General features: G+C 36.3%; 1 protein-coding gene across 1 annotated transcript; it reads right to left on the bottom strand.

The window, feature by feature from the left end:
* Positions 1 to 15266: 15266 nt before the first annotated feature.
* On the bottom strand, positions 15267 to 25241 carry LOC140170102 (uncharacterized). The gene is made up of 6 exons (XM_072193427.1): positions 24706 to 25241; positions 23876 to 23930; positions 21551 to 21685; positions 20098 to 20228; positions 19002 to 19095; positions 15267 to 17506 (listed from the first exon to the last, which is right to left on the bottom strand). Exons 1-6 carry the CDS (start codon positions 25054 to 25056, stop codon positions 17289 to 17291), a joined length of 984 nt encoding a protein of 327 aa, XP_072049528.1. The 5' UTR covers positions 25057 to 25241; the 3' UTR covers positions 15267 to 17288.
* Positions 25242 to 26477: the final 1236 nt, after the last annotated feature.

Below are 26477 nucleotides of genomic sequence, written 5' to 3'. Positions count from 1 at the left end.
AACGGCTTTTTTTAGACAAACTATTAAATTAAGATGGCCTAAACCCGAGTTAAGCTAACGTTATTGTCTGCATGTGGAATTTGAAGATTGACTAATAAAAAACGTCAAACTTTTCTGGGTAAGCCGAGGCAACTTCTATCCTCTCTTTGTCCATGTTGTCCTTGTTAGCTTTTGTTTTCCCTTGAACTTGAAGGGGGCACGGTGCACCTCCAACGTCCTGCACTCCCGCGCCCTTGTTTGTTTGTTTGTTTGTTTATTTATTTATTTAAATCATCGCTTCGTGTGGAGACACACTTGGGACCAAGCTCAAGCAAAATGTTCAATCCATGCTAAAAAGTGGCGCAATGAGGAAATCACATATTTTTGACTGGTGGGCCTATCCAGCAGGTTCATTTTCTTATAGAAGTAAAGTTAGCTCAAGTTTAAGTCGATGACAACAAGTACAAACCAAAATAACTGGTTGTCGGTACAAACGTAACTTCGGTATTTCTGCGTAGACCTCTCACTCCTACAGAAATCGTGTCTTTGACGAATAAATGAAACACTCCTGACTGAAAACTGGTATGCGATGCATTTGGATCATCCGAGCAATGTTTTAAACTACTTTCCATCAATATTTGAGGCTCGGGTCTTTCCGAATGGTTTTCTATTTTAAAGGGTAAAAATTGAGAAAGAATGAAGATTATATATGGCCTAATTCTTTTTAATACTAGGCCTATGTATGACTGAAGATGAAGTAGGCTCTGGTAAATAAATATTTAAGGTTACTACAGTATACGGGAAAATACAGTCAATGTAAAAAGCTGTACCAGTTTGATTATGCACGAACATGGTGGTCTTTTGGACATTTTAGGGGCTATGCAATTCATAGTTATCACGAGCCTGGAAACGCTCTAAAAAGGCTTAGAATAAAAGTTTGGAAGCATTTAAATAGGGCCTATAGGTGCAAACTTTGCTGCTCGCTGTGCTTGCTTTGTAGGCCTAGCACTATATCCAGACGATTTGAGATTTGAAAATTGAGATCCCAAGTTGGCATGCCGGGGGAGGGGGGACAATTTTGATTCGCCGTTTGGAAATTAGAAGGGCTGTGCAATAATTATGTGTACTCCGGAGTGGGGTAAAATGGTTTTATCGCCCGTCTCTTTAGCCATAGCAGATAAAATTTGACCCCCCTTTTTTTTTTTAAATTCTTTTTTAAGTTGACGTCCCCCAAAACATTTGCACTCCTTTACACGTGCCAGATTTGGTTGGGAACCCAAGTTTAAAAACTTTAATTATCTCGCGTGGTGCGAGCAACGAGCAGGACATTTTGCCCCCCCCCCCCTTCGACCTGCTAAAATGCTTGTTCCCGTATAATTCACCACCCGGTGTAGGGCCTAGGCCTAGACATAATTATTGCACCACCCCTAGCTTTGTCAGTGTTAGAATAATTAATCGATCATAACTTTCTAAACCAAGCAAAACGAAATATAGGTCTATAATAGGCCTACCACTGTGGGTCTATACTAATAATATCCCATGCATGTATAGGCCTACCATGCTACACCATTGTGCCTTCTTTCCCCCCCGGTTTTTCCCCTTAAAACAAATATGAAATTGTATTGTTCTGTTATTGTCTGTATAAACCGTCCATATGAGGACATGAAGTCCAACTTAATATTAATCAGCTATGATAATTGTTTTTAATCTTTGAAACTTTTTAATAGCTAACATAATTAAAATAACATTTGTACATTCCATTTATGATTTAAGAAAGATCGAGAAGGACTTTATAGAAATAATATTACTCGACAGTCGATGACTTTGAATGCCCCTGGTAAAAGTCCGTATAGCGTTTATCTCAATTCAAATAGAACCTGTCAATAATTAACTAAGTTCCCAGAATAGAAATCACGAGTTCAAAGGGATGTGATAATGATCAAATAATGTGATCAACTTTGACCAAATTTTGCCCTCCTATATAATAATGCAGTAGGCTATTCGAAATATTGAGATTGAATCAAAATCACTTGTCTCTCATAAAAGGCCAGAATAAAAGCCAACAGGCTTATTTTTTATTTATAATTTGCAAATTTTGTGTTTTTACTGGGCATGCTGGGAGGGCAGATTTTCTAATGATCTTTTAAAATCAAAACCCCCATTCAACTTACCAACAATGGTTTGATGATACACAGTCGATGTGTCGACAATTAATTCATTTGTTTCAAAACTAACCTGAAACAACAAATATTATAAATCAATCAATACATTAAAAGCTTGTAAGAAAAAAGAAGCAGAATCAGCCGGACGAATTATCGCTTTGTGTAGATGGTAATGTGCCCTCCCAACATGCCCAACCCAGAATCTGTTAATTACCAAACAGATGTAGTGCTGCCTTTCGAAATGCGTTTTTGAGTCCGTCTGGTACCAAAGTTGAAATGCAGTTGTATACAAGGACAGCGTAGCTAGCGAGGGCAGGTTTGTAAGCAGGGGGGGGCTGGGGCAGACGCCCCCCAAAAAAAAAAAATCGCCAAAGGCCCAAAAAGTCCCCCTTTTGACCCAAAAAGTCCCATTTGCGAGCGTAGCGAGTCAAAAAATAGGGTTTTTTGGCTAAAAAAATCCAAATTTTGAAAAAATGTCCACCTTTTCAAATTCACCCCCCCCCCATAAATCCTGGTTACGGGCCTGAGTGAGGGGAAGGCTAATGAAGAGAAAATGGGAAAAGATCCCATTTCCCTCAAAAATTCACCCAGATCGTGGGCAAAAATAGTGTAAAATACCATTTTAGCGCACATTGTCCCAAATAAAGCCCCTAAGCCGGCATATGTACGGGCATATGTAGGCCAATATATCTCAACGAAATAGGCCTACCAGGTCACAATGATGCAATTGGGCGGTTTTTTTTGTGTCTTTGCCTCCCACCTCACCCCTCACCAAAACCTGGAAAATGTTCTATTTTGCTACCCCCCCCCCCCCCCGAATAAAACAAGAACGACTACGCCCCTATACAAGAAGAAGGGTAGGGGCCTACGGCATGGTAAAAAAATCATGATGATACCTGATTATCGATGATTAATGTTAATCATCGGTAATAACGTAATGTATTTTCCAAAAATTAGAATACAAAATATGAAATTAGTCTTAATCTTAGTCTTTGGGTAAACCCCTACAAACGCACTTTGATTTGGCCCTTATTTTCAAAAATCGGCCAAATATTGAAATTCAACTTTAGTTGCCATATAAAACTATAAAGGATTAGGATTTAGCTATGTTTCATTTTTTGTTTCATAATTAGCCCAAATAGTCTGTCGTTCTTTTAGCGCCCCCTATCAAGATACAAAAATGAATATTAGGCCCTATACTCTACCTTGGAATAAACTAGATAGTACCCCTCTGTAAGAATTATTAGATTTCCTCTATCACTTTTTTGCCATTTTACACCATGCCGATAACTTCGGTTGAATTTGGCATTTCTTTCCAATTTCCAAGATGTTATAGGGTAATAAACTTTTCTATAATCTGAAAATGAAAATCAAATGAGAATTTTGGTCAAAACATTTTTTTATGGTAGGAAAAAAACATATAAACAAATTTTCATTGTGAAGAAAATATCCATTATGCATGAACTTTTTGTTGCATGATGAAAGAGAGTTGCAAAATACACATTTTGATATTTGTTCCACATCCGTAGCATGTTCGGGTCAATTATGGCCCTCGGTATTTTCCGTAAATTTGAATAAGCCAAAATGGTGGAAATGTGGTTATCTTTTAATGGTAGTGATAGGAATGTTCTTGATCAACTGAAATCAAGAAAACGTAAATAACAAAAGCTTACAGCCCGAAAGCCTTTTTTCCCTCTCAATTTCCATTTTCTTTCCGTGTTCCCATCTCTCATTCTCTGTTTCTTGTTGCCGTCTTACACACTCCGACCCGCCTTTCCAACATCTTCTCCTCTCTGTACCTGTACTTTTTGCAGTTTTTTTTTGCAACCGATCAGTATACCAATTTTTCATAAAAGCACCCCCCGCCAATTTGGCATATAGGCCTACTAGTAATTGGGCACTTTGCCCAAATGCGCCCATTATAGACCGCATTTATATTGGTCTCATGCACTGAAAACTCATACATCGATTGGCCTATATAACAAAATCCCTTTAACCAGGGAGACCGCTACTAAAAAATTTTATTGTAAAATTTTATTGTAAAATATTTTTTTTGCAAATGTTTTACAACAATTATTGTCAACTTTTAAAATGAGCCAGACTATTTAAACGTTTTGCGGCGATGACTGCATTTTCTAACTTTCTATGAAATCTTGTTGTGTTTGCTTCTCCTTCTCTTTATAGTTTATTATTTAATCTTTTCTTTCTCTACATACGCACTTAATGTCATAATATATTGTATTTGTCTCTGTTTTTGCTTTAGTTCATTAATAATGATCACTATTATTAATAACACCTACCATATTGCAATTGTTCCCTCTCCTTGCCGACTAATAATGCCGTTATTGGAATTTCTTCATTGTCGCCATCTGAATTCCATCCTGAAATGTTCCAGATTACATCAACAAATAAAATTGTACTGCGCTCCTATTTGACTTTAAACATATGTGACTGACCGTACGTACGCCACGAATGAGCCGTAAAGTCGTCCTCCCAATTTTGTTTTGTTTCGTGTTTAGAAAATATAGGCCTATATCATAAATTAAGTCATAAGCTTTAAAATGATATATCATTTGACTCCAAACGATATCCAGAAGCGGAGTTATGGTTTGTTTAAATTTGCTCCTTCAGCAAAAGGGTATCTATTTCGGTGCTACATATGTCTCTTTTTCCACATTGCTGGTAGCTTATTATCCTTTTCAACAAGGTGTTTGACTGGCACTACGAAAATTGAGATACATGTCGCATCAACTTGAGGTGCCTATGAATAGAAACCACATTTTGCAACGTAACTCAAAATACATTTTGCCGAATACGGCTCATTCGTGGTACGATCACATATATACATAAACAAAGTTATGTAAAACAAACAAACACAATCATTAGGCCTATACAAAGAACAACTTACCGTTTTTAGAACCTCGCAGTGTATTCATATAATTTCTCGTCCATTGTTCTACGTGCTGTAAGAGGTATGAAAATAATTGATTAAAATAAGAATTACTCAAAAGTATCAAAATTGGGTTCAATAGGCCTACGCATCCATTGTTTTCCCTAATTTTTAACTCGTTCTTGGAAACAATTTATTGTAAAACACAGGCATAAGAATTTTCAGGTTTTAGCTTAATTGGTCCAAATTTCCACACTCTTTTTTAATTTCATCCTGTTTTGGGCACTTTCAGCCGAATTTCACGCTCTTTTTCAGGCTTTTTCAAACTTGTCAGGTTTTTTCATGGATGCCCATTCTCATGCCTGAAAACACATAAAAAGAAATGTACTTATATAGGCCCTAACTCGTAACATTTTCAGAATTGAAACATCTCATTTAAGGTCTGTGTCATTTTTAAAATAAATAAATAAATAAAGAAAGAAAGAAAGAAAGAAAGAAAGAAAGAAAGAAAGAAAGAAAGAAAGAAAGAAAGAAAGAAAGAAAGAAAGAAAGAAAGAAAGAAAGAAAGAAAGAAAGAAAGAAAGAAAGAAAGAAAGAAAGAAAGAAAGAAAGAAAGAAAGAAAGAAAGAAAGAAAGAAAGAAAGAAAGAAAGAAAGAAAGAAAGAAAGAAAGAAAGAAAGAAAGAAAGAAAGAAAAAAAAGAAAGAAAGAACGAACGAAAGAAAGAAAGACAAAAAAGAAAACTGAGAAAGAAAAGAAAGAGAAAGAAACAATAATATAAAATAATTAAATCAAGGAAGTAGATATATAAGTTCAAATATAAATGAATAAGTAGATAAATAAATTATTGTGAATATCGCAAGAAAAGCTTTTACCGTTTTCAATCCATTTTCATCACCATCAGTAGTACAGCAGTTTAACAAAGACGTCTCGTCCGTTCGTTCAAAATTATTTTCATTTATCTGATCGTCAACAACAATGATTTCTTCACCAACTCCACTCAGCTCATCTATTTCAGATTCATAGTTTTCATCTTTAAAGTAGTATATTGAATTGTCATAATTCACTGGAGATGTGTTTACCTTCAGTGACATTGAGCACTGTTCTTTTGTAATAACAATAAGGTTTTGAAAGTAGAAATATAAATAAATTAATGTGCCGGCCGAAATGAAGAAATAGATGAGCGATATTAAGGCAAATATTGATGCGATCGTGGCGATTTTCATATTCATCAGGCACTGAATCTCGCTGTAAGGGTAAAGGAAAATGACCTTATCAATTTCATCAATATACCTCTCTTCTTCATTTTTGTTGCAAATTTATCACCTCGTAGACTCAAATTATACAAGTATCTCTACCTTCAAGTGCTTTAATTCAAACCATCTATACCATTTTTGCCCTAAATATTTGTTTTTTGTTTACAGGAATTATAGTAGGCCTAACTTAGAGGTGTATCTCATAACAGATTGTCTCATAGTATCATGATTATACCAGCTTTACAAACTGTGCTTAGTCAGACACTCTATATAGTCTCTTCCTCAATGATGGTAGCAAATTTAATATAATATGTAGTTTCCATCATCATTATGTTGTTTGGAAAAGCTACTTTTAAGGCTATAGGTCATCATAGGTCAAGCATTTTAACCAATTCGTTTTTTCATAGGCGATACCAAGTTCATGAAGCCATAAAAAATCAGGTACCACTTTTTCCCATTTTACATATCAACATTATTTCTCTAATTTGTTAGCAATACAACGCGATTTTGAAATTTTAACGAAATCCGTTGATCAGGTGCGGATCCAGAGGGGGGTGGGGGGGGGGGGGGGCGGAGGGGCGCGCCCCCGTAAAAATAGCAGAAGTAGGAATGGTGCTTGAATGTAGTAAAAGAAACAAATTCAAGCAGTAGCAACAAAGGTTTCCCTTTGACTCGGAATAAATCAGTTACTAAAATAAAAGTCCTTATCTATAGACCTTAACATTTAAGGGCTGGGTATGAACGTTTGGACAGTATTTTTGTGGGGGCCTGAGAGCACATCAGACATATCGAATTGCATTCTGAATACGAAGAATGTCCTTCTGATATCAAATAATTTTGATTTTTTGAAATTCGTGATATAATACACATTTTATGGCAAATGATTAAAAATTGCTATTTTTGATATCTAAACTTTATCAATCTAATGACATGAATGATATGAATTTAAAGCGTATTTAGCTGGGATGAATAGCCGACGATCAATTGAAAATTTTGACCTTATTATTGAGGATAATTATGGATTTCCCCCAGGCCCAAACACAGGTCTTTTTGGCAAAAAATGTATATCTTCAATATGAAAGGCCAAAATTTTCAATTGATCGTCGACTTTTCATCCCATCTACATACACTTTAAGTTTAAATACATAATCACTAGATTTAGAAAGTATAATTCGAGGACTGTTAAATATCAAAAATTCTAAAAATATCAAATTTTAATAATTTGTCATAAAATTTGTATTATATCGCGAATTAAAAAAAATCAAAATTATTTGATACTAGAAGGACATTCCTCGTATTCAGAATTCAATTCGATATGTCTGATGTGCTCTCATGTGCCACAAAAAATACTGTCCAGACGTTCATGCACTGTGAATTTTCTTCCTATACGATATTTATTTTCAGAACAAAATCATTTTGAATGATGAGGCTAGCTGCATCAAATTTGAGGACAGATTTTGTCAAAACATAGTAGGCCTAAAATGTGTGACAAAATTTTATTTAGCGACAGCAGATTGAGTACAGGGTCGAGTCATGGGTCATCCATGCATCATAGGATTAGGAACCGGGGGTGGAGCATGCGGGGGCTCACCCCCTCAATAATTTTGGTATGAGGGCTCCGCCCCCTCCCCAATCATTCCAGACATGGAAATAATTCTCTTATTTCCATGTTCCAGATGAAGTGAAAAGAAATGTGACCAGATACCGGGAATTGAAAATGGCGTTTTTGACATATTTTATTTTCGCAAAATTTCCTGACACCGAGGGGGGAAACCGGGGGGATAAACCAAAGAAAAAGTGCCCCTCTGACCAAAGGGCAAAGGAAAAGAAAAAGGGCAAGGAGCCTTTTTTCCATCAAAATTCACCCCGATCATGGGCCAAAATAGTGTAAAATACCAAAAGATTTATCTCGATCATGGGCAAAAATAGTGTCAAATTCAAAATTTTTGCGCGCTACGCGCGCACATCGTCCCACATCGTCCCAATAAAGCCTTTTTTGGAAGCTCGAAGACATATACAGTCTCTCCCTGACCAAGAAAGCTGGCTATGCCCCAGGCACACCCAGGTCACCATTTTTTTGCTCACCCCCCATTTTAAAAATCTTCCTAAGCCAATGTACATGGTCATTGGAGTGTCGAGTCTCGAGTCACGATTGTCGAGTGCTAAGTCATTCGAGTTTTAAAAAGTCGAGTCGAGTCGGCTTTATCCACTTACACCAATTTCCTAAATAAATTCAGATCGACGACTCAATTACGAACTTGAGTCGTTACAAGTTTGAATATTATACTTATATTAAATAGATCTAATATAAACAGTATCGTGAATAAGTTTTAATCGATGCATACATTGGCCTACGATGCGCATTATAACATGAAATAGGCATACAGGCTTACCTTAATTAAGCGAGAGTAGAGTCGACAATTAAAATTAACAACAAAAGATGCATCAGCTCAGGCGAGTAGTAAAATGTATAATGATACCCAGCCGGCCGGGAGTGATACAATCATTATTGACACTCTACTGATATCTTTGTATTTCTGCATGCTAATTATAATAAATTAATGATTTATAAAAAGGGCACACTTTAGGCCAAGGAAAGTCGATTTTGAGTTTCCCGTCACCCGCCCTCACTTCATTTTCTGACCCTCACTTGAATTCATTATTGTGATTTTCCAAAAAATACCAATGAAAACTGGTTATATTTGCAAAAATTATGAATATCCCTTTATTTTTTGTGGAAAAATCAAAATCAAAACATACATTTTGCTGTCAACCTTGCAGACTCTTTGTAATATACTTTTGAATCTCATTTGGGCTAAACATCCATCTTCAAGTGAGTGAGCGGCAAATAACAACACATTTTACATGCGTGTTGGTCATATAATGCAAGGCAGACAAATAATGAATAATGAAAAAGTTACCTCACTTGTTTTCAGAAATTATGTGACGGGAAACTCAAAATTGACTGTTGGGGGCCTTACAGCTTATTATTTTAAACCTGCATGTTTACTTAACAATAACTTAGCCCTGTCCGAGTGGACTAAAATAGATCATGTGGACTGAAATAGATCAGGTGGACTGAAATAGATTATGTGGACTAAAATTAGTTTTGTTTATCATTGTTTAATTAGGCTATCCCGATTTATTTTCGAAGCTTTCTATTGTCTCATGTTACATAGACAGCCCCTACAGTGGATTAAATATAGCTTCAATTTATCAAACATTGTGCAAAGTCAAACGGCTAGTAAACATAGAGAATGAATTTGGAGAAAACCTTCTGATAATTACACTCGCTGAGCAGCAAGACCTTCCCTCTAAGCTTTTAATCCGATAAGCTGATTATCTATTTGTTTTCATGAATTGGAAGACATTCTTTGATGTATTACTGAGCTCAATCATCTGAAATTACTGGAGCGTGAGCCACCCAGGCTGGTGGCTCAGCATAGTATTTTATTAACAGAAGGTTTTCTCCAAATTCGTTTCCTAATGAATGTGAGCAAACATAAAGTCAATTTAATAAACGGCTGGATTGGGGGGGGGTCGGGGTCGGTTCACATATCAGGCATGGCTATTCGGCGGAACGTTCATTACCAAACATTTAACGCCCGAACTGATTTAGGGACCGTTCACAAACACTTGTTAGGGGGGAGGTAGACTACTCTGTAGTCCACTTGCCCATTGTGCATAAAACTCTGATTTAATTAATGTGTGCACAATTTGATAGATTTTCACAACTGATCTTTTCAGTCACCGTACTCCCTCTGTTTGTTAGCTCCCCAAGCGATTTTTAACTCGGGACTTTCGCGATTAAAAGGGCATTTCGTGATCCACAGCCTCATCCCCCCACTTTTCTCAAAAAAAGTTGAGATTTTTATATCACCGGAAACCTATGGCTACATAATGTTTATGTACAAAATATTTCTTGCAGATTAATTCGTTTAGCAAAGATATCGTGAAATTTTAATTTCGTTCTGGTGCACCAGAACGAAATTACAACGCATTGTCTATGGAGCAGTGTAATACACATAATCATGCGTAACTCGCAAACGCAAAATCGGAATCAACTGAAATTTTGGGAATAGGTTTTTTTCGTGGATATCTAATGAAAAATGACATAAATAGAGGATGTTAGGATCACGAAATACTCCTTTAATACTGGTAGATTCTAAAATCAGAATTGTTCAGTATTGAAGTGCCAATATAATTATGACATTATGATATGTTGCATTCAATAATATAAGCCTACGTATACACTTTACTTTTACTGTCACTTATATAATTATATACACTTTTTCATAACAATTTATGCTAGTATTTTGATGTAAATAAATATCAGTATAATTTCGGGTTCAACTGAATGCTTTCATCATGATTAATAACATGCTTTTATTTATCAAAAATCGACTATGGCAAATTTTTTGACCCTCCTAAGAGGGGGGGCTGAAAAAATGACCACAAATTTTCCTGGGAAAATTGAGTTTATATGCTTTTCTATGGGGTTTACCCATAATTTTCATGTCAAAAAGGGGGCCCTGAAATTTTTGAGGTCTGTTAAGGGGCCGTCCATAATTTTCGCCAATTTCACTTACGTACAAAGCGTAGGGCCCTACGTAACTTTTTACCCCCCTCCCTCCCTCGAGTTACGTACAAATAAAATGGCGAAGATTATTTCCACGAGTAGGCCTACTACTAATAGCAAAATTGAGATGTTGGGTTGGGGTTGGGGTTGAGGTTACAGTTTTAATAGGTTAAAGGTTCGATTAGGGTTAGGGTTATATTAGTGTTCCAGGAGGATAGTTGGTTCTGGATTAATGTTTTTACAGATAAGTTGAGAAATGCTGAAAAAAACTTTTAAACCATATTTTCATGAAAACGAAAGCCATCAATAAATTAAAATAATAGCTTAAAATACAGCCCGAATCTACACTAAACGGCTAATGCACTCCAAAAACCTGCTGAACATCCCCCGACTCTCTTTTCCACTAAGAACAACCGGGGGAACATCCCTTTGGCATGTTTGGTGTATGTTCTTGCAACTATGGGTTTCATGTCTTTTGACGCAACAGTGACAATCCACACTAGATCACACTAGAGCCTTTGCTGCCATTGATCCTAGCGCAGATAGAAAATACTTTTTAAAGCATTTTGGTGTGAAACAAATTAAGCATAATGTAAAATAGGACCACTGTGCATATTAGACTCAAAATTAAAGAGAAAATCATTATTTGCATGGCATGTTATAGAAATTGTTAAAACGAATTGAACAATTTTAGGTTAATTGGTTGTAACTTATGAATAAAATATTGGAAAATACCATAATTTTTCACTTTCATTTTTTGTTTTATTGCTCAAACAAATCGCCATTTTTCTTACGTACACTTGCCCAGGATTTTTACCCCCTCCCTCCCTCTTACGTACGCTTTGTACGTAAGTGAAAATGGCGAAAATTATGGACGGCCCCTAAGGGGATTGAGTTCAACACCCACGTCTACCAATATTTGTTGCCATGAGGTGTTAGGATTGCTAGGGGGGTAGTGGACGTTGTTTTGCTATAGGTCACGACAGGTCAAACAGGGGGTACAAAATTGAAAATGCTTCGATCTTGTTGAGAGATATATCAAATTACTCGTCTGATGACAAGGATTAAGAAAATATATAGTTTGTTCTATCTACGATCTATTGTTATTGAGTTTAATACCTTACAACGACCTCATTTTTAGGCAAAATGACATGTTTTTGGTTGTACTGGGGTCAGAATGTCAACTCCGATTTGGGCAAAAATGGTGGCATCAAAATATTGGAAGAAGCTCTAAGCTCTGAAAATTGCTTGTTCAGGGTGTCACAGCCCCCAACATCTTATGTCCCGATTGGGGTCATCAAAACTTTTGATGCTGATAGGCCTATATTTTAGTGGATATTTACAGCAGCGTAAAAAAACCGGGAATTACAAATCATTCTCAATTGTGGAAAAAAGTTATTGTAACACATTTTTCATAGCAAGGAGTAAAAATAATTTCACTCTTTATGTCTAAATTTTCCTGTCCCGAAATTTGTGCCATTTACCGTCACGAAAATTGAAAGCGCTCTGAGAAGAAAACCAATTTCAGAAAGTCATATATTTGACACGGAGAGAACGAGCCAATTGGCAGTTAATTCATTTAGGCAAAAGTGGCCCTCGTGTTGGCGCTATAAATTCATAAAAAACTAAACATTTCTTCACTCATACATGTGGTACCTTAATTCATCGTCATCTCCAAACGCTTCTGAAAATATTCGCATTATTTATTTTACTTTTTTTCTATTCACCTCCCTTATTGCATGTGTACGTTACTACTAGGGTAGTATAAGTTCGTTATTTCGTAATATAGGCCTACCATCACATCATATTAGTCAAAATTTTGTGACGGATATGACGTGCGAAGATGATTTCAGTAATGAGAGAATCATATCCGTCACGTGACATCATCTCCGTCACTCTGACAGTAAATGCCCTGTTTTTGGAATTGCAATGACATGTTGCATAATCTTGGTTATATTCCTTTCCTCTGTAGGACACTCTGATATCAAATAATTTTGATTTTTGAAATTCGCAATGTAATACACATTTTATGGCAAATCATTAAAATTGATATTTTTGATATTTAACAGTACTCGAAGTAAACTTTATAAATCTGATGATTTCTACCTAAAGTGTATAGGTGGGATGAAAAGCCGACGATCAATTGAACATTTTGACCTTTCGTATTGAAGATATGGATTTTTTTCCCAAAACACCAAAAAAAAATTAGCTAAGGTCTTTTGGGGAAAAAAATCTTCAATATGAAAGGTCAAAATTTTCAATTGATCGTCGGCTTTTCCTCCCAGCTACATACACTTTAAGACTATATCATTAGATTTATAAAATTTACTTCGAAGACTGTTAATTCTCCAAAATGTGAAAAATATCAAATTTTAATAATTTGTATTATATCGTGAATTTCATAAAATGAAAATTATTTGATATCAGAAAGACATTCTTCGTATTCAGAATGCAATTCGATAGGTCTGATGTGCTCTCATGTCCCACAAAAATGCTGTCGAAACGCTCAAAACGCTCATTCCAGTTCCCTTAAGACGGCGGCCACAACATTTCTTAAAAAGTAACAACTTTTTTTTAATGTCTTTAAAAAAGACAACGCCATGGATGAAGTTCATGTTTCATAATTTTACGTTTTGGAATGCTTTGTGTGTGGCACATGCGCAACTAACCGGTGGGATATATTGTTACCACCAATGACATACTAATTTATAAAATTCTCAAGAATTTTCGCCAGCCCATTCGGGGCTGGTATATATTTCTGGGATGGGGTCAGTTTGCTCAAGAGATTAACTTTTATTGGTATTGGAATGACTTTTTTTTTTATTTCTTGTGGTGGAATTTTTTTTAAATTATCGTAATTCGATTTGTAAGGAAAAGTAAGTATGTTTTGCCGTCTCAACGAATGAAAACGAGTGAGTATTACCAAAGTTATGTTAGAATTAATTATGACTTCTAGGTATAGGTATACAGCATCATATGGTCAGCAGAAGAAAATTACATCACCAATTCATCAATTATGTCATTTGATAGTGTCCTTGATCCGGGGTCCTTGACCACTGAACAGTGTGATATCATGTTGATAACAAATCAAAGAATCAAAATCTTCATCATATGGACGATATTGATGTCAAAGTAATTATCTATCCTATATCCTGTGTCGTTTTATGGATAAAAATGACTCAAAATGTTATTGATGAAATAGTTATTGTCATAAACATCAGTTTTGTCTTTTCAACGGGAAAAATCCGATGCAAAATAAAGATTTTAGGGCCTAGCTATAATATGGGCATAATTTATGCATGTAGGCCTATAGTATTGAACAATGTATCCATTTGACATGCACTTATAGATAAATAAATTGTCTTACTTTTTTACTTTAGCTGCTGTGCAATAATTATGAGCCCCGGGCGAGGGTAAAATTGGGGGGGGGCCAAGAAAATTTTTGGCGAGCCGAAAGGGGGGCAAGCAATTTTTGGTAAGCCGAGAGGGGGGCAAGCGATTTTTGGCACGCATTCACAGGGCGCCTTTTTAATAAAACGCTCTAAAAAGGCTTAGGAAAACGGTACGGAAACGCTTAAATATGCAAATTTTCATGCTCGCTGCGCTCGCAACATACATCAGGACCATTTAAAGTTTGGAATTTGGGATCCCAAAATTTGGCATGTTCAAGGGGGGGCAAATAATTTTTGGCGGGCCGAGAGGGGGGGGCAAGCGATTTTGGCAGGCCGAGAGGGGGCACATTTTTCAGGTAATTCCTACTCTCAACATTGTCAATAATATTTTTAAAGGCAGCTTATCTATTATTAATATTAAAGGCCCATTCAGTGATTTGCTCATCCGGACGATCATAAAAATCATCAAAATGTTGGTACCTTTGTTATTACATAGATAACATAGCCTGCGAATGGTTCAGCCGAAAGCCGTGTAGGCCTATTTAAGACAAAATAAGACATTTTACACGAATCTGTATTTTTAGATACTGACAGTGTCTAAATTAGCTACATGTATTTGAATGGTGGGGCTTCAACTTCACCAGTACTGCTGTTTTCTTCGTTTTTTGCCAAAGTTGGCATTTCAAAAATACCAAATGACAATTTGAATGACTTATCCTTCTCTTTTAAGCAATTTATAAACACTTTTAATTTTTTACTCTTGCTCTGGAATCACTGAATGGGTCTTTAAGAAATGTGGCGTATCATGTCAAAAACAGACATCTTTTGGGCAGCTTATAAATTTTGAGGCTTTTACATAAAGAGCTATTTTGCTCCACAACTCAGTTTTCCGCAATAAAAATCGGGCATTCCTAAGCGAAGATGTTGAGTTCGTAAGTTATGGTATTAAAAAATTGGAAATTGAGATATCGTGGGTAAAAAGCTGAAAAGACAAAAAAAAAAACAGAACAGAACAATTTGGAGAACAATAATGAATCAACAATAATGAACAATAATGAATTAAAGAGTTGACAGGAGATTAGGAGTTAATGTTTTCTGCTGTTTCAGTGTACATGTTCTCATCATTGATGGTTTGGTGGACTGTCATGTAACATGGATGTAAGCCGTGATCCTAAAAATGCCTTTCATATTGACCAAAACTAATTACAAGACCTCTTCTGCATTGAGGCTGGCTTTCCCTTTTAAAGGCAGTTTTTATCATGTTGAAAGCTAATTCATATACTTGTACCAAAAGGATCAATGGAAATCACACCTACTGAGTTTCGCAACAATCCAACCAATAGGCCTATTCAGACGACCTTAAGAATGTTTGCTGCCCAAGGGTGATCATAAACCAATTCATGACAATCCAAATATGTATCAGCATGATGCAGTCATGTCTACAGTAGAATTCATTTCGACCTTTGCAGGACTTAACCCCATTAAAAGCTATTAAACCAAGATAACACTCATTGAAACAGCTCAACTGATTAAATCGGATCTTCTCTGGCTGTGCACATGTGACTGTTTTCATGTGCGATATCGAAATAAAGTTTGTATTATAGCTTCAGTTGGGTAACCGATTATAAAGGAAACGAAAGGAAACAATGGTATGTGTACTTTTGTTCACGAAATGAGACAATGGCGTGCTTTTTGTAAACCAGCATTCTTGAAAATGAGCAACATAATGATTGTTGACTTAACACGGTTTGGAAATAATTTCTTCATATTTTTGGTGTTATCTGTCGTTTACATATCCTTCCGAAAACACAAAAGTACGACCCTCTCCAAACACCTAAATTAGCTAAAAATTTAGGACATGTTACAAAACTATATTGTCTAGAATGTTAGAAGAGTACTTTTAATATTGGCCGGTTATTTTTCACACAGCGACGTTAACTAGTCATATCCCCATACTTTTAACGTAGGGCTATTTGTAGAGGTCACGCGTCAATGGGAAAGAGCACTGTGTATTGTGTATAGGAAAACGGACAGTAACTGCAGTATGGTAACTGTTAACTTTGATATGACCCGATGGTTTTGATGCTTAATAATATTGTGATTACGTTTTATGACACGACTTTGAACATTTTGACAATCCAACAATGATATATACTTAGTCGAACACAATATATATTTAGTCGACCAGATGACTTTGACCTGACCTTCAACATTTTCGCGCTTACACCCATAACAATTAGCTCTACCCAACAACTTCCTGTCAACTCTCTAATTCATAACTCTAAACTTCTGTCTGTTTGCCTTTTCTCTCTTTTACCATTTAGTACACTACAATTTTTGTAAATTAAATGGTCGAATCCAAAATGGCTCCTAGTCTTAACATCGGACTTTGTACTTCATGTATGGAAATTCTCATGCTTCTACTAAAAAGTGCACAATGGCTCCGTGTTTGTGAGCTTTGCAGCTGTACTAGAACCCAGTTGACTTTGTTTATAAGCATTTACATTTGAATTATGATTCCAGAAAAATGCATTACTATTTTTATCACGTTTTGAAAAATGAAAAATAGCTAAATCCTAATCATGTAGGCCTACTTAGTTCTAACTGGCAATAAAAGTAACATTTTAATATCGTTGCAATGTGAGGGAAAATCAGCCAAACAAAATATAATTTTACATGTTTTCTTACAATTGTAATCACAAAATACTAAGACTTGGCACAAGTCTAAGCAATCAAAGTCTTGAGTATTATAGGCCAAGAGTTAGCTCATAAATGTAATATTTATGTTATTTTTGATAATAAATGCCTAATTTGAAATTAGTCTTTGTACATGTCTTAGGGCGTTGTCACAGCATACGAAAAATGCACTAAAAACGCATGTTTAGGATCTTTACTTCCAAAAATAAATTGACTTTCATTGCCAGCTATAACTAAAGGATTTAGCTATGTAGAGAGGTGCATGTATAGCGAGCCCGGGTAGGCATATAACGAGTAAATCATTTCAATTTACTTTCATCATGTTCGTCTCTCATTAATTCAACAGCATCAATCCAAAATAAGTAGTGTCATATTGCGATACAATAACGAAGTTCGAACCCGGGACCTGAGCTCTTAGATATATCTCATCTCCAACTGTTAAGTTCAGCACACACGACATGAATGAACTGTATTCGTAAATTTCATTCGATACAGACTTTGGCGTTTCGGTATTCGAAATGAGTTTCCGCGTCGAAGCTGATGAACCCGTTCCTGTAAAATGATATAGACGAAAAGAAAAGTAAATTATGAAAAGTAACGTAACTAAACACACTGAATAGATTCATCACATAATGTAAATGAAACCAACATTTTCTTCGTAGCTTGACGGTTTCGCTTTTCATTGGCAAAAAGTTGCACCATACTTATAAATGATCACTTTGAAAAGTGAAACCGTCAAATGCTGGTCTTGTTTAGAATAATTTAAATATTCAGTAGGCCTACTGAGGGCATGTGTTATAGCTGCAGTGCTATTATATAGGTCTTTTCTGATTGTATTTTCTATTTGTTATTTTTATTTTGAAAAAAAAAAAAATGCTGCACGGAGGTTAAATTTTGAGAAAATGTGACCGTTCCCGTGACCTACTTTTTAGATAAAGGCATACAAAAGATACCCCCTACAAGACCTATACAATATTCATTTGATAGTATCTGAAATTTAGTGTTTTTAGCCTTTTAGTGTGATTTTCCGGCAATCACAACATTATGCCTTATATGTAAGAAAAATAATTATCAAGCACGAAAAATGAATAAAAACATCCGTCTCTCAACACGCGATATTCAAAATTCCCGGGCGCCGAAAAATGTCGAGTGCAATGACGTCCCAGTAATAGAATGACGGCTGACGACAATTGAGCACAAATAACCATTACGTCATTGCACTTAGACAATTTCGGCGCGGGAATTTTGAATATCGCGTGTTGAGAGCCGACTGTTTTTATTCGTTCTTATAGTCAATAGGAATTTGTTTTAAATAAAACCATGTGATTCGTGCTTGATAATTATTTTTCTAACATATAAGGCACTAATGATATGATTGCTGGAGACCCCCTTTAAAGGTCATATACTGACTTTTTATTCGTTCTTATAGTCAATAGGAATTTGTTTTAAATAAAACCATGTGATTCGTGCTTGATAATTATTTTTCTAACATATAAGGCACTAATGATATGATTGCTGGAGACCCCCTTTAAAGGTCATATATATTGCTCGGACAACATCGTATCATTGGCAAGCTAATATTATGAGGACAATAAAAATGACTCTTTTTTTGGAGAAAATAAGACGTTTAAAATGATATTCCGCAAAAACCAACTTAAGCGATGAGTTCCTTCGAACGAGGCAGATTTGACCTTGAAAAAGGTTGACGTCATGAAATGACGGTGCCTGCTTTGCGAGCAGGGACTATAAAACATTCTCAATGCATATGGATGAAATCATTTTTTCAGGAGAAATACACATAAAAAATTGCAACGAATGTCAACTTGTAATGTAATAATTATTCTCTTCGAATAGAGCTAAAGTTATTTTTGCAATAGACCTGCCCTTTAACCAGTTTCAACAAATGAGATCTTTTAAAATAGCTAAATGGTACAAGTACTGGCTGCTTGTGACATGTTTGTCTTTGTTTAGAATATACAGGGGTGAACATACCTGGTACCTTAATTCTTTTGCGCACTGTAGTAAAAATATTTAAAAAATGTCTTACTTAACATGATGTCATGTACAATGTTGGGTGATATCCCAATGTCTGTAGAAATACTTGAGCTTGATGACCGAGAATTAGTTTGGCGATAGGAAATCTGTAAAACCCAAGAACAATAGTTCAGTTTTTAAAAAGAGCGTATAGCTATAAAGTTCAATTAACTATAATTATCATGATTAATCAGTAACGCAAATAATACATATAGTCTCGGTTTTTATTATTAGCATTAGGGACCGCTCACAAACACTTGTTGGGGGGTGCTGATGCAAAAAGGGGGCCCTGAAATTTTTTACCCTCTTAAGGCGGGGGGGGGGGGGGCTGAAAAATGACCACAAATTTTCCTGGGAAAATTGAGTTTATATGCTTTTCTATGGGGTTGACCCATATTTTCATGTCAAAAAGGGGAGGGCTGAAATTTTTGAGGTCTGTAAAGAGGGCCCCGAAAAATGTTCGCGATGATTTTTTTTTGCATCAGGTCCCCCTAACAAGTGTTTGTGAACGGTCCCTTCTTATTTTATTATCTCATATCATGTCTATATGCTTTTTTTATCTTGAATGTTAATGCCAATTATATATAGAGAGAGAGACACGATAAGGTGACGAAAGTCCTTTCTATATACGTGCTGACTGTTTACTGAAGTTGGGTAGCTGCGATCGCGGGCATATTTTTTACACAAATAATTCATGTTATTTAAAAATTACATGCACGTATTCTAAGAATGAGAGCCCTATCTGGATACACGCTCATTTGCTACACAGCAGCATCAGTAGGCATACAAACGAAACTGATCTGGAAGAACAGAATGTGTTCTCATTCTTGCTCTGCCAGAAATTGGTGTGGGTGTGTGGGGTAAGGACCGGGGGTAAGGACACATAAATATTAGAGGTAACATGTTTTGGCCCACAACCCATCAGCTCACTAATTTTGACGTGACTCAAGACTCAAGGGTGGGTACTCCACCCCTCGCAACTGCCGTGAAAATTAGGCGAGCGGGGCAGACGAGCGGCCTCCCCCACCTCCTTTCAATAACATGGACCCGCACCTGCCCCATTATTATAGCGTTATGAAAACTCAGCATGCTCATTGTGCAAATCTTACTTGACAATAAATATAGTAGAACCCTGACACAGACACGGTAACATAACCATCGTCATTATAACTCATTCTGTCTAGAAATGAAGACTGCGTACTTGTTGTCCAGTCGGTTAAGATTTTAGGTGCCTGGTAACCTATGAAAGTAAAAGATGTTTATAATAATCTATCATTTATACTTTAAAAAAAATAAAATAAAAAAAAAAATAAAAGAAACACACGTAACATACCCGCAAAACCCAGTGCCCGGATCCAGTGGCATATGACTTAACCGGGATAGCTAAAGTTATCGTCCCACTGATTGTGTTCCCAAAATGACATAAACCATTTGTAAACCGGTACAAGATAGTACTTATACACGCCAATCTTTACACTAAATTTGGCCCCGCTAGCAAGGTTTGTTCGTAAGAACTATGCTAAAACTAGTGTCAATAGCGAGTACTAGAAAATCTTCGGTAGACACCAATTTTTCGTCTATAGTGCACATCGTCCACACCAGGTGTATAATTATTTTGCACAGGCAGTAAACGAACCATTAGAAATACGACCTGCAGCAAAAAACGTGGCTCTATAAAATTACAAAGATTGATAAAATGCATCGCCGGCTGCTGAGAGAGGCTGGTTACAAAATAAGCTGAATTTATACTCCGCGCGCGTTAAGCGATTGGTATTTGATCAATAAGGTAGGTCGTTTTTTTCCCGAAGTTCTATCTCATTGGTTAAAAACAATCGCTATAGCTCAACGATGTAAAAAAAAAATAAACTCGCCATGCGTGGCTGTTGAAGAATTAGTGGATTCGGCCTAATATGGGGATTTTTAACACGAAGATATCGGGATGATGACGCCGAGTAGGGTTTCGCGGCCGACTGGGCTATAATGCTCGCAATTTCTGCAATTTGTGGTTCTCGAGGGGCGCACAGGGCCCGTGGGATGTGCCGCGCAGACTTTCGGGTGCGGACTTTCTCTAGGCCTATACTTACTTTTTACTACCCATCAGTATACCAATTTTTCAGAAAAAACCCACAAAACAACAACCATAAACATCCATAAAGCACCCAAATTTGCCCTAATTGGACACTTTGGAGGATACTTTTGCCCCAATGCGCAATTGGGCACATTGGTCACCACTGAAAACTTACCCATCCATCGATATACCAAAATACTGAAAACGTACCCCAAAACGGTACACATACCCGTCAACATTAAACTATGGACCTCCCCCCGGCACATGGGCTGGGCTAGCGAGCCAAAGGGATAAAATTTCACAATCGTCCCAATACCCGCTACTAAAATAACTGAATGGGGCAAAGGTCATTTCAACGCTAAAATGGGTAAAAAATTAGGACAATGTGAAAATCAGATTGATTTTCTATTGATTGCCAGAAAAGAGGAGTAGGCTACTTGAAATGTTTGATATTTAGGCCTATACCCGTTGGTTTAAAACCATTTATGGCTTACCTGGTAATAATTCTGCTTGAAATTTAGGATGCAGATGTGCTTTTGGTGTCACAGGGTTTCGAGGAGGTCTTACGTTTTGAGTGGATCCATTTCTGTCTTGGTCATCGGACGATGTTGATCTCTTCTCCCGAGTTTCTGATCCAAACAAAATCATGTAAAAAGTCACAGTAACTTGTCATCTATCTTAAGGGGGTACTACACCCCTGGCCAATTGTGTGCGTATTTTTGCATTTTTCTCAAAAAATTATAGCGCATTGGTGACAAGTAAGATATGTATATTATAGGGGCAAGAACTACAACTACTGCACTGAAAATTCAGCAACTCAAGGCAAGTAGTTATTGATTTATTGATCAAATATGGGTTTTCCCTCATTTTTGACTGTAACTCCACAACTGTTGTCTGTACTGAAATAAAATTTCCAGTGCAGTAGTTGTAGTCCTTGCCCCTATAATATAAATATATTACTTGTCACCAATGTTTTATAATGTTTGAGAAAAATGCAAAAATAGGCACAAAATTTGGCAGGGGTGTAGTACCCCCTTAAATTAACCGATTTCAGTTAACTTTAGTAACGGTTGATGATAGCTCAATCTACAGACATGACATTTAATATGCCAAATTTTTCGCAAAATTCCAAGACTGGTCTGGACGGATTCTGCATAGACTGGACGGGCTAAATATTAATTGGGGTGTGTCGGGAGATGGTGGTGTAAAATAATTGTTTGATAGAAAGTATGCTTTCCATATGTTTACATGATGGTGCTCATAATGTAGCGAATTTGCCTAAAATGGCGGATTGAGGGAGTCTGAATTTGAGCTTTGTGGGGGACACAATTTCGGACTTATATGCAACATGGTTCTGTTACTATCAAATTTAGAGGAGTTTGAGGTGATATTTCTTAAACTTCGTCAGCAACTGGCATTCATCGCAGCTGAATTACCCCATGGAAATAGTACCGGTAGATGAATACACTTACAGCGTACCAAGTTTTTGAACAGGGGAGGAGCTTAAAAATAGGGCTCTTAAAAGCTGTAAGTACTCAGAAAGTTTGAATGGCCCCCTGGGGTCAAATGTTATGTACTTACGGTACAACAACAACTGTGCGAATTCCCGGTTGTCCAATGAACTCACACTGTTTCTTTGTGTACAGGAAGTTGATAACGTGGGACCATTCAAACTTTCTGAGTGCGTACCACTTTTAAGAGCCATATTTTTTAAAGCTCTACTTTCAAAACTGGTAAATGACGGGGTAAATGACAGGTGCATTTTCTGACGAACATTTATTGGTATTTAGGCTCAGTAAAACCGCCTCAATACAAACCTCAATAAATTTGATAATATCAGAATAATGTTGCTCAAATTCCGAAATTTTACCCCAACAAAGATCAAATTCAGTCTCCTTATATCCGCCATTTTAGGCTAATTCACTACATTATGAGCGCCACAATTAAACTAATGGAAGCCACATGTTCTGTCAAACAATTATTTTACACTCTCTCCCGACATACCCCAATTAATATTTAGCCCGTGCCGTTTATGCAGACCTCTTACCAGACCAGTCTTGGAATTTTGCGAAAAAGTATTCTATATTTAAAAATGTCAAGTCTGTATTATAAGGAATGAGAGAATACTTTTTCTATTGACTAACTTTTTTGTAGACTGGTTTCACAACCCAATCAAGTGTTACTCCTACTGTCAAATGGATGGGATACGTTGCATATAGTTGGAATGAAATTTCAAATTTTTTATAGATAAACTTGTTTTCAATCAGACAGGATTTGTCCCAGTTAGTCGGCAAAAGACTGAAAAACAATCAGCAAAGATCTGTTCTTCAACTTCAACCGCTAAAATACTGAGAACGAAATTCAAATAATTAGACTAAATATTCAGTCGAAAAAAGTCTCTAATTGCGGTCTTCAAAAGATTGCAAAATCAACATTTTTGATTTAATATTTAATCTGAAAATTTAGGAGAGATAAGTCAAGTGATTTGCTTAAAATCTCAAACACATTCCTCAACATCTTCATTGTCGCTGTCGCCGTTGTTATGATACCAACTGGACAACAAGAACACAGTCTTCATTAGGCAGAATGAGTTACAATGACGATGGTTATGTTACCGTGTCTGTATCATCATTTTCATCATTGTCATCATCATCATCGTTTTCGTTGTCATCATCATCAGCAGCATCATCATTGTCAGCACATAGAAGCATAGCTAAGCATGGAACAGCATGAGCAAAAGCACCATCAACATCATCATGCAATAGCAGGCGCTGAAAAAGTGTGTGAAGCAGCAGGATCAGCACAATTAATTTACGTACCTCCGTGTATGTCTGAGGATGTTCTAAGATAATCGTCCACTGTTTCTTCGATATGCTGCAATTAAATAAAGAAAGCAAAAAGGGATGTCCTCTGCAGCTCTTGATTGTAAATCCAGCTCTCTACCATCTGAGCTATCCACGCCTACATTACGATAGAAAAGATATTCCATACTTTTCGAGGAGGAGGGCAAGGGGGGGCACATTGAAATATGATAGGAAAAAAATCAGAAAATGTGGCATTGTAAAGTTTTTGTCAGGGGGACCAAAAAAATGCCCAATGAGATGTTTGATTGACGTAACCCGACCGACCCTAAAAATAGGCCCGACCCTAGACTTTCTTCTTCTTTTTTGCATTTTTTTTAAATTAAAAAAACAAAAACAAAACAAAAAACGCGCGAAAACTTACAATTTTATACACTATTTAAGATTCTTTGATCCTTTTAGTCGTGCCCACCGTCAGGCAAGCCACTGTTAATTGAGCCACTGATTCTAGAAGATCCTTCCGGGAAACGTCAAATACGGGTGTCCGTTCATTTATGGCCCTTTTTTTTTACAATGTATATAGTCAGTTAATCTGCATAAATTGTTTTACAAATAAAACATCTAGGCCTATATGCCTAATAGACAAAATAGTTGCCGTTCATAGTGGAGGACATATAATAGACTTCGGGCTTACGGCCCCCCTAAACGACTTCCGATTTCATAAAATTTCACAGAGGTTATTTTTGTCACTAACGGAATATTTTAAGATTGGGTAGAAGTTATGTGCTTACTATTAGGGCTCCTGATGCATCCTATAGACAAAATTGGTTACACGTTGCATTTCTTACCTTTTTAAAAACCTGGTTAATATCGATAGCAGTAGGCGTACAACAGTTCACATTTGACAATCCACCGCCATGGCCAGCCGGGTTCCTTTCTATTGGACCCACTAATAATTTGCTCTTGTACGAATCTGATATATTCTTAATATCTACGCCCAGTTGTAATGAAATGATCCACGCGAGAAGTGCCAGTATCAATGTTTCAGCAAAAAGCAACAGAAAAAATGTCAATCCAAGACTGAAAACAGAATATCTCCGTGGTGATGAATTTCCTTCTTTGCATGTTAATATTTCGACTAACATGGTGCTTGGAGTCCATTCATTCTCGAGTAATTGTTTCTTTTCGATTTCCTCCATTTGATATAGCTGATTTATACTTGTTTACTATATCGAAAATATGCAAATATAAATATGCTATTTTTATATTGTCTATGCCATTTCAAAGGTTAAAACGCCACTTTGTAACGTGTCATAAACATGAACAGTGTGATAGATCGTAAACACGTTCTTTCGTGATCAAAGGTCACACTTCGCATTGCGAAATTCAGGGGATTTCCCGCGATCCCGTTATGCGCCACCTGTGTAATCATGCGCACACGTTGCCGAGATATTAACGATATTTATAAATATCTCGATAATTTATAGGCTATAGAGCACAGTGATAGATATTATTATAATCATATTTAATATATAAAGGGAACATAATGCAGTATCTTTTACATGCGAATAATAATTATGTTGAGACATTAAAATAAAATAAAAACGTAAATAATGGATGAGGCGTATAGCCGAACCACATTATTTTATTATTTGTGTAGCTTTTTTGTGTAAAGAATACTGAAAGAAATTTATATTACAAAACATATGGACCTACAATAGCTTAAATCTAAACGTTTAGTTTTAAACACTTATCTAAACACTTCAATATGTTTACGTGCTACACTTTTTAAACAGTTAATGTATACTGAGGAGGTTAAACACATATAAAACACTAAATGATAAACATCAATGTATTTAGTGATTAAACATGTTGATTTTTAAGCACTAAACACCGAATTTATGAAAAAACATCTAGTGTTTAAAAATTCAGGCGTTTCTTTGCTTTTAATTGCACCTCCCCTCCCCATCGTTTCTTTTTGCTGTCTTTATATACCGGTATTGTGTTTATCATTGAGTGTTTAGGAGCAATACGATAAGATAAGATAAGATAAGATAAGATAAGATGAGATATAATAAGATAAGATGAGATGAGATGAGATGAGATGAGATGAGATGAGATAAGATAAGACCAGATGAAATCAGATAAGAACAGATGAGATCAGATGAGATGGGATGAGATGATTAAGATATAAGATAAACATATTATACATATTGCCTTCAGGAACTAAACGCCCGGTTGATGACCACATCTATTGTGTTAAAATTAAGCACTAGGTCATCAACAGCGTGTTTAATTTCAAACGCAAACACATTTATATGTTTAATACCTAAATCTTGAAATGCCAAAAAGGTATGACCCCGGGTTGTGTCAAATGAAAGTGAAAACAGTAATATAAAATATATAGTAAAAATATTGTTTTCCACCTGGAGGTGACACTCCTTAGTATTCACAAGACCTGGGGTCATATCAAAGAGGACAAAATATAGAATGTTTTCCATAATTGGTGGGGGGGGGGGGCGACACTCCTTTAAACACCCATTATGTTCCAAACTGCAGGGACCCATTATACATGTAGGCTTTACTGGAATACTGCTGAAGTCTCTTAATAAGGAAAAAG

Source organism: Amphiura filiformis, chromosome 14 (genome assembly GCF_039555335.1).
Source record: "Amphiura filiformis chromosome 14, Afil_fr2py, whole genome shotgun sequence".
In the NCBI taxonomy this organism is placed as follows: domain Eukaryota; kingdom Metazoa; phylum Echinodermata; class Ophiuroidea; order Amphilepidida; family Amphiuridae; genus Amphiura; species Amphiura filiformis.
This window is presented reverse-complemented; position numbering and strand designations above follow the sequence as displayed.